The sequence below is a fragment of the Chrysemys picta genome, chromosome 14 (assembly GCF_011386835.1).
Source record: "Chrysemys picta bellii isolate R12L10 chromosome 14, ASM1138683v2, whole genome shotgun sequence".
NCBI classification, from domain to species: Eukaryota; Metazoa; Chordata; order Testudines; family Emydidae; genus Chrysemys; species Chrysemys picta.
The window spans coordinates 44,454,328-44,468,140 of NC_088804.1; the positions used below are offsets into that span (position 1 = coordinate 44,454,328).

The 13,813-nt window shown below is 41.0% G+C and overlaps 1 protein-coding gene across 1 annotated transcript in view; it reads left to right on the top strand.

The window, feature by feature from the left end:
• Window positions 1-13,813, top strand: part of PMFBP1 (polyamine modulated factor 1 binding protein 1) — a 354,325-nt gene that overhangs the window by 98,582 nt on the left and 241,930 nt on the right. Inside the window, exon 3 of the mRNA XM_065567688.1 lies at window positions 5,923-6,051. Within this exon, the coding sequence (XP_065423760.1) occupies window positions 5,923-6,051 (129 nt within the window). The remainder of the gene's footprint in view (window positions 1-5,922; window positions 6,052-13,813) is intronic.

Genomic DNA, 13,813 nt, shown 5'->3' on the forward strand with positions numbered 1-13,813 from the left:
AATAATATATGGCAAATAAACATATAATTAAATATGTAGGTAACAACACAACTGGCATTCATCTATCCTTTTTAAAGCTTCAGATGGAAACCTGTTCTAGGTCATATTTTCAGTAGCATTAAGGTATCTCTGGATTTGGTCATTGCTCCATGTAAACACAGTTTAAAAAACAGTTATCTGTTATTAAACAACAGGCTGAAGAAATGGAGGTTTTATCTCTGAAGAAAACAGTAAAGCAGTCAATACAGAAAAATAGCTAAATACACAAGCCACGTGTCTGAATTAATCTCTATGTGGTGGAGATGAGGAATTGTTTTCTGAATGTCAACTTTTATATGCTGAGCCCTTTTATAAAAGGTTAGGCTTTCCCACCACAGTAATCCTTCCTACACTTGATGAGAGGGATATGGGACTTAAAAGGCTAGGAATCCAAATAACAGCAGTTTCTTGTGAAGTTAAGTGGTGTACTGCCCATTTGGATAAAAAGAGAAATGGAAAGAAATCTCAAACTTGCTTCAACCCTTCCCCAAACAGGAGATATTACCTACGGATCAAGACTGAACCCTTTATGGTGTCATCAGGGCAGTCCAGATTTCATAAGGGTATTTTAGAAGTGGGAACTATGGAGGACTGCATTAGAAGAAAATAGCTTACGAATCAGCTGACAAATGGTGAAATACAGGCAATGCTTGTTTGAGAGGGACAACAAGAAGTCAATAAAACTAGATGGCAGAGGGTTAAAGACCATGTGACAGTTTAAATATTTCAGTTCAGTGTTGAGTTATGATGGGAATGTGGATGCGCATGTTAGGAGCTGCATGAAGAGCTCTTGATGTAAGTGGAGGGAGTTGACAGGAATTCTCTGCAATAAGAATATGACAGGTAAACTATAGAGCAAAGTATGTAAGATCGTGATTAGGCCAGCCATGACATACAGGTTGGAATGCTGGCCAATGAGAAAAAGAGGAGAACAACTACTTCACACTGCCAAAATGAGAGTGCTCATTGGATGCTGGGTAAGACAAGAGCTGATAGGCTACACAATGGAATAGTATGAATAATAGTGCTCCCAGAATAGCTGAAGGAGTATCAACTGAGATGACTGGGTCATGTGAAACAAAGAGATGTGGGATATATTGGTCAGAGAGTACAAAAGCTAGTAGTCACAGGGCAAAGGCCTAGAAAAAAGGTGATTTGAGACACTAAAGACATGAAGGTTGATGGCTGCTTGGAAGATGCACTTGACAGGAATGCTTGGAGGCGAAGAGCAAGATCCGCCAAACCCGATTGGAAGGGTGTGATGCTATATGATTGAAATATGACCATGTATATCCTTGACATTGCCACTGTTAGACAATTGCAACAAATCTTGTACAAAGTATATCATAGAATCATAGAAAATCAGGGTTGGAAGGGACCTCAGGAGGTCATCTAGTCCAACCCCCTGCTCAAAGCAGGACCAATCCCCAACTAAATCAAAATCATGTAATGTGTCAATGGAAAAGTTATTGGCTAAAGTTATTGATTATCCTATTTATATGCATGTATCGTTTTGTATCTGAAGTGATGAATATTGGCTATATATCCATATCACCATTGTGTTTGTTCCTGGGGTAACACCCACAAGGTAGTTTACATCCAGTCTAACAGCATACTCTGAATGGACTATTCGAGTTGATGGCCCATCAAAGACACTTTAACTCACAGTGGGCCATGGAAGAAACTCATTCCACCCAGATGGCTCTTCCTGCAGATGCTTTAGCCTCCAAGTGGCCAATGGCTGCCCCTGTGAGTCAATAAGCCATGTAAAGCATGTGACATGCTCATGTGACCCTAAACTCCATATTGCACCAGTAATTTTCCACAAACTGTGCTGTGGGCTTTTGTTTGGTACAATAAAATTCCAGGCACATGGCAGAGAGTATAAAAGACCCTGTAAACATCTTCATGGTGCCTTTTTTCTGCTCTGATTCTCTGGACTGTGGACTTGCATCTAAAAGGAGCATTGTGATCTATGAACTGAGGAGCTTCCAATCTTTTGGAAGTTACCAGAGACTTTACAAGCCAGCAGTCTGAAACATCACTGCTACAAACCTGATATAAGAACTTTGCAATGATTATATGTGTGGCTGGTCTCTTGGGATCAGAAGAACCTTTTATTTGATTGATGAAATTGGTTTTCAATAACCACTCATCATAGAGTCTAGTGTCTGGATGGTGAAATAAGGGTTGTGATGCCTAACGAGACTGCATTTTTGGCTTCTTGTTAACCAATGTGGTGAGACAGAAGTTTACTTTTGTTACTGGCTTGGTATAATCTAATGATAGGGCAAACTCACCCTACACTGTTGGTTAATCTATTTCTCAGCAGTTTGTCCTGAATCTGGCATTCTCAGCTGTTGAATCACTGAGGCACGGTGACAAAGGGATAAGGCAAAGAACATTTCATAAGTGGGAAGCAGCCTAGAAGCTGAAATAGGCACTTTTGGCAGCAATATAACAAAAAATCCTCTTTTGAAATTTGAAATGTTGTCAGTGTTGAAATTCTGTATCAATAAAGCAAAGTAGTATACTGGTGAGAGAAAATGTAAACTATTTATAAATCTTACAGGGTTCCAAATTAATTGTATTGACTAAAGAAAAGGGACCTGCACCTCATTACAGACAGCTCAATGAAGAACTTTGCTTAATGTGCAGCTGTAGCCAAACAAGATGCTGGGATGCATGAGGACTGGAATGGAGAATAACAGAGAACATTATAAAGCCTTATATATAAATCAGTTCAGTTGCCTCATCTGGATAGTGTATGTAGTTTTGGTCAACCCATTGCAAAAAAGATATTGCAGAATGAGAGGATGTTCAGAGAAGAGCATCAAGAAGGGTCAAGGGCCTGGGAATAATTCTGATATGAAGAAAAATTGATAAGATTGGGATTGTTTTAGTTAGGCAATAAATAAGAGGGGACCTGATAAAAGTACATAAAACAATGCCTGGTCTGGAGAAGGGAGATTGGGAGCTTCTGTTTTCTCTGTCTCCTGACACAAAAACAAGCGGACATTCAATTAGGTTAAAAAGTGCTGAATTCAAAACCAATAGAAAGAAATACTTTTTTACACAACATGTAATTAGATTATGAAATTCATTGTCATAGGAAGTCATTTAGGGCAAGAATTTAGCAAAATTCCAAAAAGGAGTGGAAATGTATATGGACATTGAGATGATCTAGAGTTGTTATAATTAATGCTAAAATTCAGATAGTTATTAAAGTTCATGCTTCAGGGTTTAAGCCAATCTATCTATTAGACACCACAGCGAGACCTAATGCAGGGGGCAGATTATTCTACATTTTCCTACTATGGTTTTCTTGCACCTTCCCGTGATGGGCTACTGGATTAGATGGTCCTTGGGTCTGATCCAGTATAGTAATTCTTGCGTTCTTATCATTTGAGACTTCATTTCATACCTATGGCTGTCCGAGTAACAACAAGGCATTTCTAACTATAGTATCACAAATATTTGTGGGGGTTTTAATTGCAGTTTCTAGCCTTAATCAAGCAGTTTCTAGCCTTAATTAAAGGTATTCCATACTAAGTGTGAACAAGATTACGAATGGTAGACTATGTTCAAATGTTCTTAAGTGTACTAATTTGTACCTTTGGCATGCTGTCTTTTATGAAGATTAGTGGAATGGTTTATGACAAGAATTTCCTTTATAGATAGCTGCCATGGGAGTTGCTATTTTAAAGGGAAATTATCCACATTTTTCTCAACTTGCATCTATGAAAAAGGCCATGGTTAGATAAACTGTGTAATGAATTTTTCAAAAAGTTTAATGCTAGTTATTTCATTGAGTGGATTGTTTGTCCATAACTTAATTGGTGAAAACCCTTCTATCACCCTTCAGCAGGCCTGAACAGCCAATGCAATTCCAGAGGGGCTTGATGCCAGTCCAAGTCTCCTGAACACTCCCATGTAGCTCTGCATTGTATAGCGTGGACAGCACAGATGTTGACCTCCTGGCTTCCCATTCCAGTGTTTTCCTTAGCTAAGGCTTTCACAAGAAGTGGATGCCCCTATGTGGCAGAGTGCTGTGAACCAACAGCTAAGCTAGCACTCTGATCACTTAAACACCAATTCATTCACCTGGGTGGGCCTGACTCTCCCTAATTGGCAGATTAGAATGGGCTGGGGAGGACTGAAGAGGTAATTAGCCCATTAGTGCAGAGGGTAGAGGGCTGCACAGGAAGGAAATGCTGGGAGAGAGGCAGGCTAGCGATCCGAGGAGGAACTGATATTGTAAATTCCGTGGTGGATGGATCAGTAAAGGTGGTGGGAGGACAATGTAAGTAAACTAAACGGTGGTGTTTATCAGTTGAAAGTCTCCAAACACTCTGTGTAAACAGAGAAGACAGGATCAAGACCTTGCCCTGTAACAGCCTAAGAGAGGAGAAACTGAAGAAGACTAAAAGAGAAAAACAAACGTGTAACTTTAGTAGCAAGTCAGTGCATCCCAGACATTCTCTGTTTCTGCCTTATTTGCAAAACCTAAACCATCCTCTGCAATGGACCCTGAAGTAGAACCTCTTCCCCGACTCCAGCTTTTCCACAGCTTCATCTTCTGCTCTTAAGGGATATCTGCCTTAGCAATCCAAGTGACCAAGGGCCACGTGTGCTGAGCTAATGCCAATGCTCAGTATTTTCCTTTCTTCCAGATCTCAAAGCTCTCAGCAAAAGCATGTCAGTGCCAGAGCCTTCCATCACCACCTCCTTCCCAAAAGCTAGCTGTAACAAAAGCACAAATGTTTGTTTTTAAGGCTCTTTGTTTACCCAGTCAGGGTTAAACTGGCTTCTATCTCTGAGGTTCTGCTAATGTGTCATAACATCTGAAGACACCTGCTTTGAAAGTCCTGGTTCAGAGAAACCCACCATAACAGGGTTTCCCAAACGCTGGTACACATACCCCGGTGCTGAACTGTGGAGTTTGTAAGTAATCTAATTGCTATGGCAGTTGCTGCTGGGGCACCAAGAGGTACACAGGCAAAGCTGGATTAGCACTTTCACTGGACACTCTTGTTCTAGTGTTTTGGATTTTTTTCCTTTAATGATGTAGCCAGAGGGCCAAGTCACTGCAGTAGCTAAACCAGGCTGGAAGGTCAAGCGAGCCAACATGAATGAGGGGAAACTGAGGCAGAAGCTAGCCCAAAGCCAGACCAGGTTGACAGCACTGCTACGGTGCCTTAGAAAAACCACAGTGAGCACAATGTTTCACCATAGTACTTCCTGTTAGGTTTCTATGAAGCTTTCCTTGACCAGTGCAGGCACAGCCTAACCATGCCATAAACTGGTGTACAAAGCTGTTAATTAGGCTGGTTTCTGCACTGTTTATTCCTAAATGTTAAATGACAGACGGTGGGACTGGCCCATTTAGATACCTAGTGATTTCCTGTTTGGAAGAGGGGTCCTTTTCTTCACAGCTACTAGAACAATACTCGTTCTTTATGTTTCGGCCAGGCCTCCCAGTACCCCTGTCGAAAGTTGGATATCTGGTACTTCAGTCCAAACTTCGTTACATGGTCGTGCAAACCTCTTTTTAGAGTATCAGGACAGATCACTGCTTCTTATTACCACCTCTTTTTAAAAGACTCAGTCTCTAGTTGGTGCACCTAGTAAGTCTGTATAGGCATGTGTTCCTGTCAGTTATCCTCATTCTTCTGTCCCTAGTCCCTTTGTATGTGTCTCACACTTGTGTTTGTGTCTTGTCTTTAGTTTGTAAGCTATTTGTGGCTGGGACTGTCTCATACTATGTGTGTGTGTATATAGCACCTAATACAAGATGACCCTGGTCTGGTTGGGGCATTTGCATGTGACTGTCACATAGATATTCATGATAATTTACAGCTGAGCTACTTTTTGCCTTTACAGATGAAGGTGAGGCTTCTCCAGTCCTACGTAATGGACCTGAGTGACCAGAATAGCGTCTTAGTTCAGACGATGGAAGAACTGGAGAGAGAGTCTGAGTGGAAGGTGGCTACACTAGAGGCAGAGCTTCAGGTACTGTTTGCTGTACATGGATGTACCAAAGAAAGTGTGTATTGTGCTCTTCGGGGGTCATTACCCTCTGTTTGCAGAGCATTCTATAAACCTGACTAAAAATGCCTATGGGACTACTTATCTCCTTCTCTTTTACTGCTACAGTATATGTGTGTGTTATGAGAAACTTCCTTTCTAGGCCTGGTCTTTGAGGAGTTAATTACAGTGCCTTGGTTGGACCTACTTTTCCTTTTAATCCTCACCCCAATCCTGCTCCAGTTATTTTTCATACTGTATGTGTAACAAACTATGAGAATGGGGTCTGGTTTGGGGGGAAGATTTATGCTTTTAACTATTTTCAACATTTCATATATTTTTGGGGTGTATATGGTCATCCCAGGTTTTCCATGCTAAAATATAAAATGCAGATGACCCCAAACTGGGAGAGATTGCAAGCACTTTGGAGAACAGGATTAGAATTCAAAAAGACTTGACAAATTGGAGAATTGGTCTGAAATCAACGAGATGAAATTCAATACAGATAAATGCTAAGTACTTAACTTAGGAAGGAAAAATAAAATGCACCACTACAAAATGGGGAATAACTAGCTAGGCGGTAGCAGTGCTTAAAAGGATCTGGGGGTTATAGTGGGGCACAAATTGAATGAGAGTCAACAATGTGATGGAGTGGTGAAAAACGCTAATCTCATTCTGGGGGGGAATAAGAGGAGTGTTGTATGTAAGACTCAGGAGGTAATTGTCCTGTTCTACTTGGCATTCATGAGGCCTCAGCTGGGCTCTGCACTTTAGGAAGGATGAGGACAAATAGGAGAGAATCCAAAGGAGAGCAACAAAAATGATAAATGGTTTAGAAAACCTGATCTATGAGGAAAGGTTAAAAAAAAATGAGGATGTTTGTCTTGAGAAAAGAAGACTGAGTGGGGACCTGATAACAGTTTTAAAATGCATTAAAGGCTGTTATAAAGAGGACAGGGATCAGTTGGTCTCCTTGCCCACTAAAGATGGGACAAGCAGTAATTGGCTTAATCCACAGCAAGTGAGACTTGTTAGATATTAGCAAAAACTTTCTAACTGTAAGGATAGTTATATTCTGGAATAGTCTGAATAATCAATAGGGGTGATTGTGGAATATCCATCATTGGAGGTTAAGAACAGATTGGACAAACACCTGACAGGGATGGTTTAGGTTTACTTGGCCCTGCCTCAGCGCAGGGGGTGGGATATGATGACCTCTTGAGGTCCTTTAAAGGCCTATATTTTTATTATTCTATGTCTATAAACTCTGTGGTTGCTGACATAGAACAGAGTCTAACCCAGAAGTTGATGACAATATCTCATAGCTATTGGATCAGTGGTAACTTGTCTAACTCAAACCTGTGAGTTAGTGTTACTCAGACTGAGGCTCACGAGTGACAGTGGCTCTTTAATGTGTCCCCTATGGCTCTTTGCAGCACATGATATTAAAACACTGTGTAATTTAATTGTTAACCAATCAGGATGCTTTTATTATGTTATTAACCAATTGTAGTTGATAAAATAATAATACTTGGTCAATCCTTTTGCTGAGAGAATTTTATTTATATATATATAATATTAAATGAAACAATGGATTCACACTTCTGTGGATCTTTTGGGTAATATTGATCACAAATTTGGCTCCTGAACCACTGAGGTCTAAGTGTCACTGCTTTACGTGATGCTTTTGGGGTCCCTGCCGATTGAGCCTTGGTGATAGGGAGCTGTGAAGAGAGATGAGGTTGGTGGACAGTGCCATCTGTGACTAACTTCTGGTCAAACCCTTTAGCCAGACAGCAGCTGATAGGCGTAGATAGAGAGAAGCAGAATGTAGGCCTTCACAATATGATAGGAAGACTTCATACTTATATAGAGCTTGCACTCCAAGATCTTAAAGTGCTTTCCAAAGTTGGGTCAGTGGAGTTACTGCATTTTACAGATGGGGAAATGGAGGCAAAAAGACTAAATCAATTTTCCAATGTTACACCTTGAGACAATGGCAGAGGCAGGAATAGAACATGGATTGGTTTTAATCACAAGATAAAAGTTGTCTCTCTGTAATGGCGTGAACATATTTGAGATTGATAGCTGGACAAAAGCAATACTAAACCTTTTTTTTTTTTTTTTTTTAAACAGTGGGCTGTGAATAGCTAAGATGGGTGTCTTGATGACTAAATAGGCAGATATCATAAGAATGTATGGAAGGGATTAATCTATTTTGGGCTGCCTGCAAACAAACGAGTGCTGTAGTGAGTAAAGTATTTAGGAATGCAGTTTCATTAGAATCTAGGAATTAAGACTAGCACAATATTTCTTCATACATTAGAAAAGCTAAATACTAGTCAAGAGGTCCCTTTATCGTGTGTATGAGCCACCCTTTGCACTCCCAGATGGCCAGATGTGGTACTGCAGATACGCCTCGCCATACTTCATCCCAACTGGTTGTCAGCAAGTGGTGCTTCTCAGATGTGGGCATTGAGAGATCAAACACACTAATTAACATAAGTATGTCTCCATTTAATGAAGCCACATGAAAGGAGCATTTGGAAAACAGTTTAAAGGCCCTTACCTCAGAACTCCCCAAAGCAGCAGGGAGCCTCCTTGATTATAATGCAAGTGGTTCTTCTTGTGGCTCCTAACAAGGTAGAAAGAAGAACAGGAGTACTTGTGGCACCTTAGAGACTAACAAATTTATTAGAGCATAAGCTTTCGTGGACTACAGCCCACTTCTTCGGATGCATATAGTCCACGAAAGCTTATGCTCTAATAAATTTGTTAGTCTCTAAGGTGCCACAAGTACTCCTGTTCTTCTTTTTGTGGATACAGACTAACACGGCTGCTACTCTGAAACCTAACAAGGTAGTACATTCCTTGCCAGGCCCCATCACAATCATTAATGTATTTATCTGCACAACACCTCTCTGAGGTAGAACAATGCTTTTATAACTGGGAGCTGAGACAAAGGACAAGGACTTGCCAAAGATCACCTGGGGAGTCTGTGGTAGAAGAGGGAATTGAACCCAGCTCGCCAAACTCAAAGGCTTATTGCCCTGATCACTGGGCCACTCTTCCTGATAAATTAATCCAAAGGAACAGTCACAGGACTTTACTCTGAGACTTTTACTGCTCCCTTTGGATATATTCTGTCATCCCTTTCATAATCTGAGATGGCCTCATCCAGTGGGCATTTCAGTTGCTCATTAATAGTGGCACGCAAAGGCTACTAGTTGCATCGGCTCATAGTTATTATCCATTAAGAAAAACAAGAACAATTCTGAGTTTGGTATCATTAAAAGAAGGAATTTCCTTTCCTTTCTGAGTCTGTGTACATTTTTAAATGCTACCTGAAGGAGCAGAATCCTTTGTGCTTGGTGAATCAGATGCATTTACCTTGGCCTGATTTTTAATTATCAGTACCCAGCCTTCTGGTGAGAGAAGCAAAGGAGTGATCTCTCTCTCCTGCCATCCATCTCCACCCTCTGACAGACAGAGGCTAGGGACACCATTCCTTACCCATCCTGGTTAATAGCCATTAATGGACTTAACCTCCATGAATTTATCCAGTTCTCTTTTAAACACTGTTATAGTCCTAGCCTTCACAACCTTCTCAGGCAAGGAGTTCCACAAGTTGACTGTGCGCTGTGTGAAGATGATTTGTTTTAAACCTGCTGCCCATTAATTTCATTTGGTGGCCCCTAGTTCTTGTATTATGGGAATAAGTAAAAACTTTTCCTTATCCACTTTCTCCACATCACTCATGATTTTATATACCTCTATCCCCTTTTTAATGATTCCTAGCATCCTGTTTGCTTTTTTGACCGCAGCTGCACACTGCATGGACGTCTTAAGAGAACTATCCACGATGACTCTAAGATCTTTTTCCTGATTCGTTGTAGCTAAACTAGCCCCCATCATATTGTATGTATAGTTGGGGTTATTTTTTCCAATGTGCATTACTTTACATTTGTCCACATTAAATTTTATTTGCCATTTTGTTGCCCAATCACTTAGTTTTGTGAGATCTTTTTGAAGTTCTTCACAGTCTTCCTTGGTCTTAATTATCTTGAGCAGTTTAGAATCCTCTGCAAACTTTGCCACCTCACTGTTTACCCCTTTCTCCAGATCATTTATAAATAAGTTGAATAGGATTGGTCCTAGGACAGACCTTTGGGGAACACCACTAGTTACCCCTCTCCATTCTGAGAATTTACCATTTAGTCCTACCCTTTGTTCCCTGTCTTTTAACCAGTTCTCAATCCATGAAAGGACCTTCCCTTTTATCCCATGACAACTTACTTTACGTAAGAGCCTTTGGTGTGGGACCTTGTCAAAGGCTTTCTGGAAATCTAAGTACACTATGTCCACTGGATCCCCCTTGTCCACATGTTTGTTGACCCCTTCAAAGTACTCTAATCGATTAGTAAGACACGATTTCCCTTTACAGGAATAAATTACAGTATACTAGTATACTCTTTTGCATTCTCCCCATGTTCTCAGAATGTGGAGATGTTAAACTTTGATAGAATAGTGCAATTTTATATTTTTCAGTCATCTACTTAAAAGGTTCATTGTTTTTTTAATTAAACTGCGAGGGGAAAAGAGGAGATATTAAAAGGTGCAGTACCGTAAAGGGGATAGGTTTTCACTGTTCCTGAGTGAGCAGAGACAATCCCAATAAAGCAAGATGGAGTGCAGCAACAAGTCCTGTGTCTCCCACCCTCCATTGTGGTGACTGTGACAGTAATTGGAGTTAATTTGTGTGGCTTCTCAAATTAAAGACTTCATGTTTTATTGTCCTTATTCTTCCAATCTCCTCTTTCCTATGGTCGAGTGCAGCCTGCACAAGTTGATGTGATAATGAGATGAACCTGTTTAGAGGAGTAAGGCTGACCCAACTTGTGATTTCCACTCCCCCCCATCATGCTGCCTGTAGAATGACTCCCTGTGGTCAGAGCATCTTTCTTTCTTTCTCTCCCCCCGCCCCCCCCCCTTTTTTTTTTCTGTGAAAACTCAGCTCTTATCTGTTGGGATGGTGACTTTCTTGGCATGTAATCAGTGTTTGTTCCCTTCTTATGTAGATGTTTCACAGCCTTTTTCTTCACCAATGCAAAGTCCATTGTCCATTTAGTTGTTGTTGTGTCCAGTTTTCTCCATGCACCCCCAACTACCAAATTCCTCAGGCCAGTAGTGACACCTGCTGCACAGTGCTGGGAGTAACTAACACCTGCAAGTTTTCTGCAGTGCTGTCTGCCTGTACCCAGGGCTCCGGTTCGTGTGTTGCATTCTGCAAGTGATTGAAGCTTGGAGTAAAAATAGTGTGAGAATGTTTCTTTGGAATAACTTACAAATTCTTTTTTTTTTTAATCAGAAATATTGCAAAGCTGAACTAAAAGACTCTTACTTGAAAAAAGGGCCTGGAGATGAGTTTGTTCCTGAATCTGACTCGGTTCATAAGTTTAGTACATGTCAACTTTCTGTGCTCTGTTGTAAGGCACCTCTCCATTGCTTCTTGGTCCACATTTGTAGGGTATTACGGTGCACACCTTAACAGAAGTAACACCATCCACCATGAACATTCGTATCAGCTGTTCTCACCCACACTGGCAGATGAAATCCTCTTGAGGGGAAGGTGGAGCTCCTGTCACTTTGTCTGTGTCAGCCACTTTTGGCTTCCCTGTGGACTGAGCCCAAGTCTGATGGTGTTCAGAGAAATGCAAGATACTAGAGGAAGGCTTTAATGGAAGCCATGACAGTTTATCAGTGAGAGGTTGTGAGAGAACAAAGAGGTGAAAGGAGAAAAAAGTATGGGACCTTTTGTTTATCTTATTTGGTTTGTAAGTTCTTTGTGGGAGGAAATGTCTTCTGTTCTTATTCTGAGTGTATGTCCCAGGCACAATGGGGCTGCAAGCCCTCCAAACATTGCCAGAATTCAAACACATCATAATAATGGGCAGTTGGAGAGAAGAAAGCACCTTTGGACAACACAAAAAATTCAGTCTATTTGTGGTATAGAAATAGCATAAATTGCCATAGTAACAAAACAGTGTTTACGTTACCTCAGTGGTAGGTGCCTTAAAAGTACCTAAGAGAGATTCTTTCCGACTGATTCACAAGCCATGAGGTGATGTCTGCCAGCTCAATGTTATGTTCTATCTAAGTCAGCCTTACAAAGGCAGCGGCGTGTTTTTAACTCTAAGGGACTGCAGGATGTCTTTCTCTGGGACAATAAATAGTTTTGGAGTTGAATATTGTCGCCAGCAATTAAGTGCCCAGGAGGGAAGGCATTAGCCGAAAATCATCATAGACTGGCTAATCATCAGGCTTCCAAACTGTCTGCTCTTGAGATGAATTTAAAATAGAGCAGAGGCAACATGGAGCTCAAAGGGAAATAGGCTCCAGGAGGAAGGGAATGGACGGGAGCGGCTGCTTTGTAAGGGTGCAACACTCCATAATGGCCTCTCCGACCACAGGCTGAATGTGGGATCTTTCCTATAACTACTACTGTGTGGCAGGAGCAGGTTACTGACTGGCTTCCTAGCTGTGCTATTGGTAGCTATGTAGATCAGAAGAAAAATGGGCTCGAGTTATCAAAAAGCCACCTACCAAAAAACAAAAAAACAAATCCAACAAACTGGGGAAAGCACCTGCTTTTATGGAATTAAAATAAAACCTGGAATGGGAAAGGAAAAGCGTGAAAGAATTAGTGACAAGATATCATGTACAGCTGTGGCAATGATGATTTTATTGGTATTGTGGGAGGGAGGGGGAAGCTGGGAGACGGCAAAAACACAATTTGTCCTAAAATTGAATTTCTCTGATAAGGAATTTCAGAAGCGCTGCCTCATTCATTCAGTGGCCAAATAATCATATGCGCTTTAATAATCTTTATTTTACAGGAGTATGTTGCCAGGGTAACAGAGCATAAGCAGGAGAATAGCACCTTGCAGATCACAAAGGCAAATCTACAGAAAGAAATTTCAGTGAGTTTCTCTCTCTCTCTCGGTCTCCCCCCTTTGCAGTGTAATGACAACTCTTATTTTTCATGCACTGGTTTAATAATCTTATTGAAAGATCCTTTCCCTGTTTTTATTATTCTTGTCTGCCTGAGCACAGACAATGGCAGATACTTGGAATTCTCAAGCCCACTGGGCTAAGCAAACGAACCGTTGTAATGTGGTTAGCATTTTTATGTAATTACTTTTTATTTCTGTTCCTCCCCAGCTAGTTGCAGCTTCCTTTTCTCTCTGGCCCTATCAGGGAGTAGTGAGGGTTGGGGGAGAGGTTAGTAATTGATTGCATTAATCGGAAATTATTACCTGAGCATGTTTTCAGGGGTGGGGAGTGGGTCACAGAAGCAGATCTTTGAAGAAGGGGCAAATTGAATTATGGCCAATGAAATAATGAAGCCTTCAGGCCGTAAGTTGTAGAAAGGACAGTCTCTTTCACGTATATGCTAGCATTATTCATAATGGGCTCTGCTCTCTGTCGGAAAAGCAATGCGTGGCCTTACTGACATCCAGCAGACTTGGACAGCTCGATTAGTTGGTCTGGGAAATTGGTTGATTAGAAATTTATTAAAAATGAAAATTCCTGAAGCTCTTTAGTGCTATCTGTAAGTCTGGCAGTGGGGCATTACTACCAATCCTTTGCCTGGATGGAATTGATGACAGGTCTATGGCTTATAAATATTTTCGCTGTCATTCTCTTTGCCAAAGGCCATAGCCTCAGAAAGAGAGTGTGGGAAAAG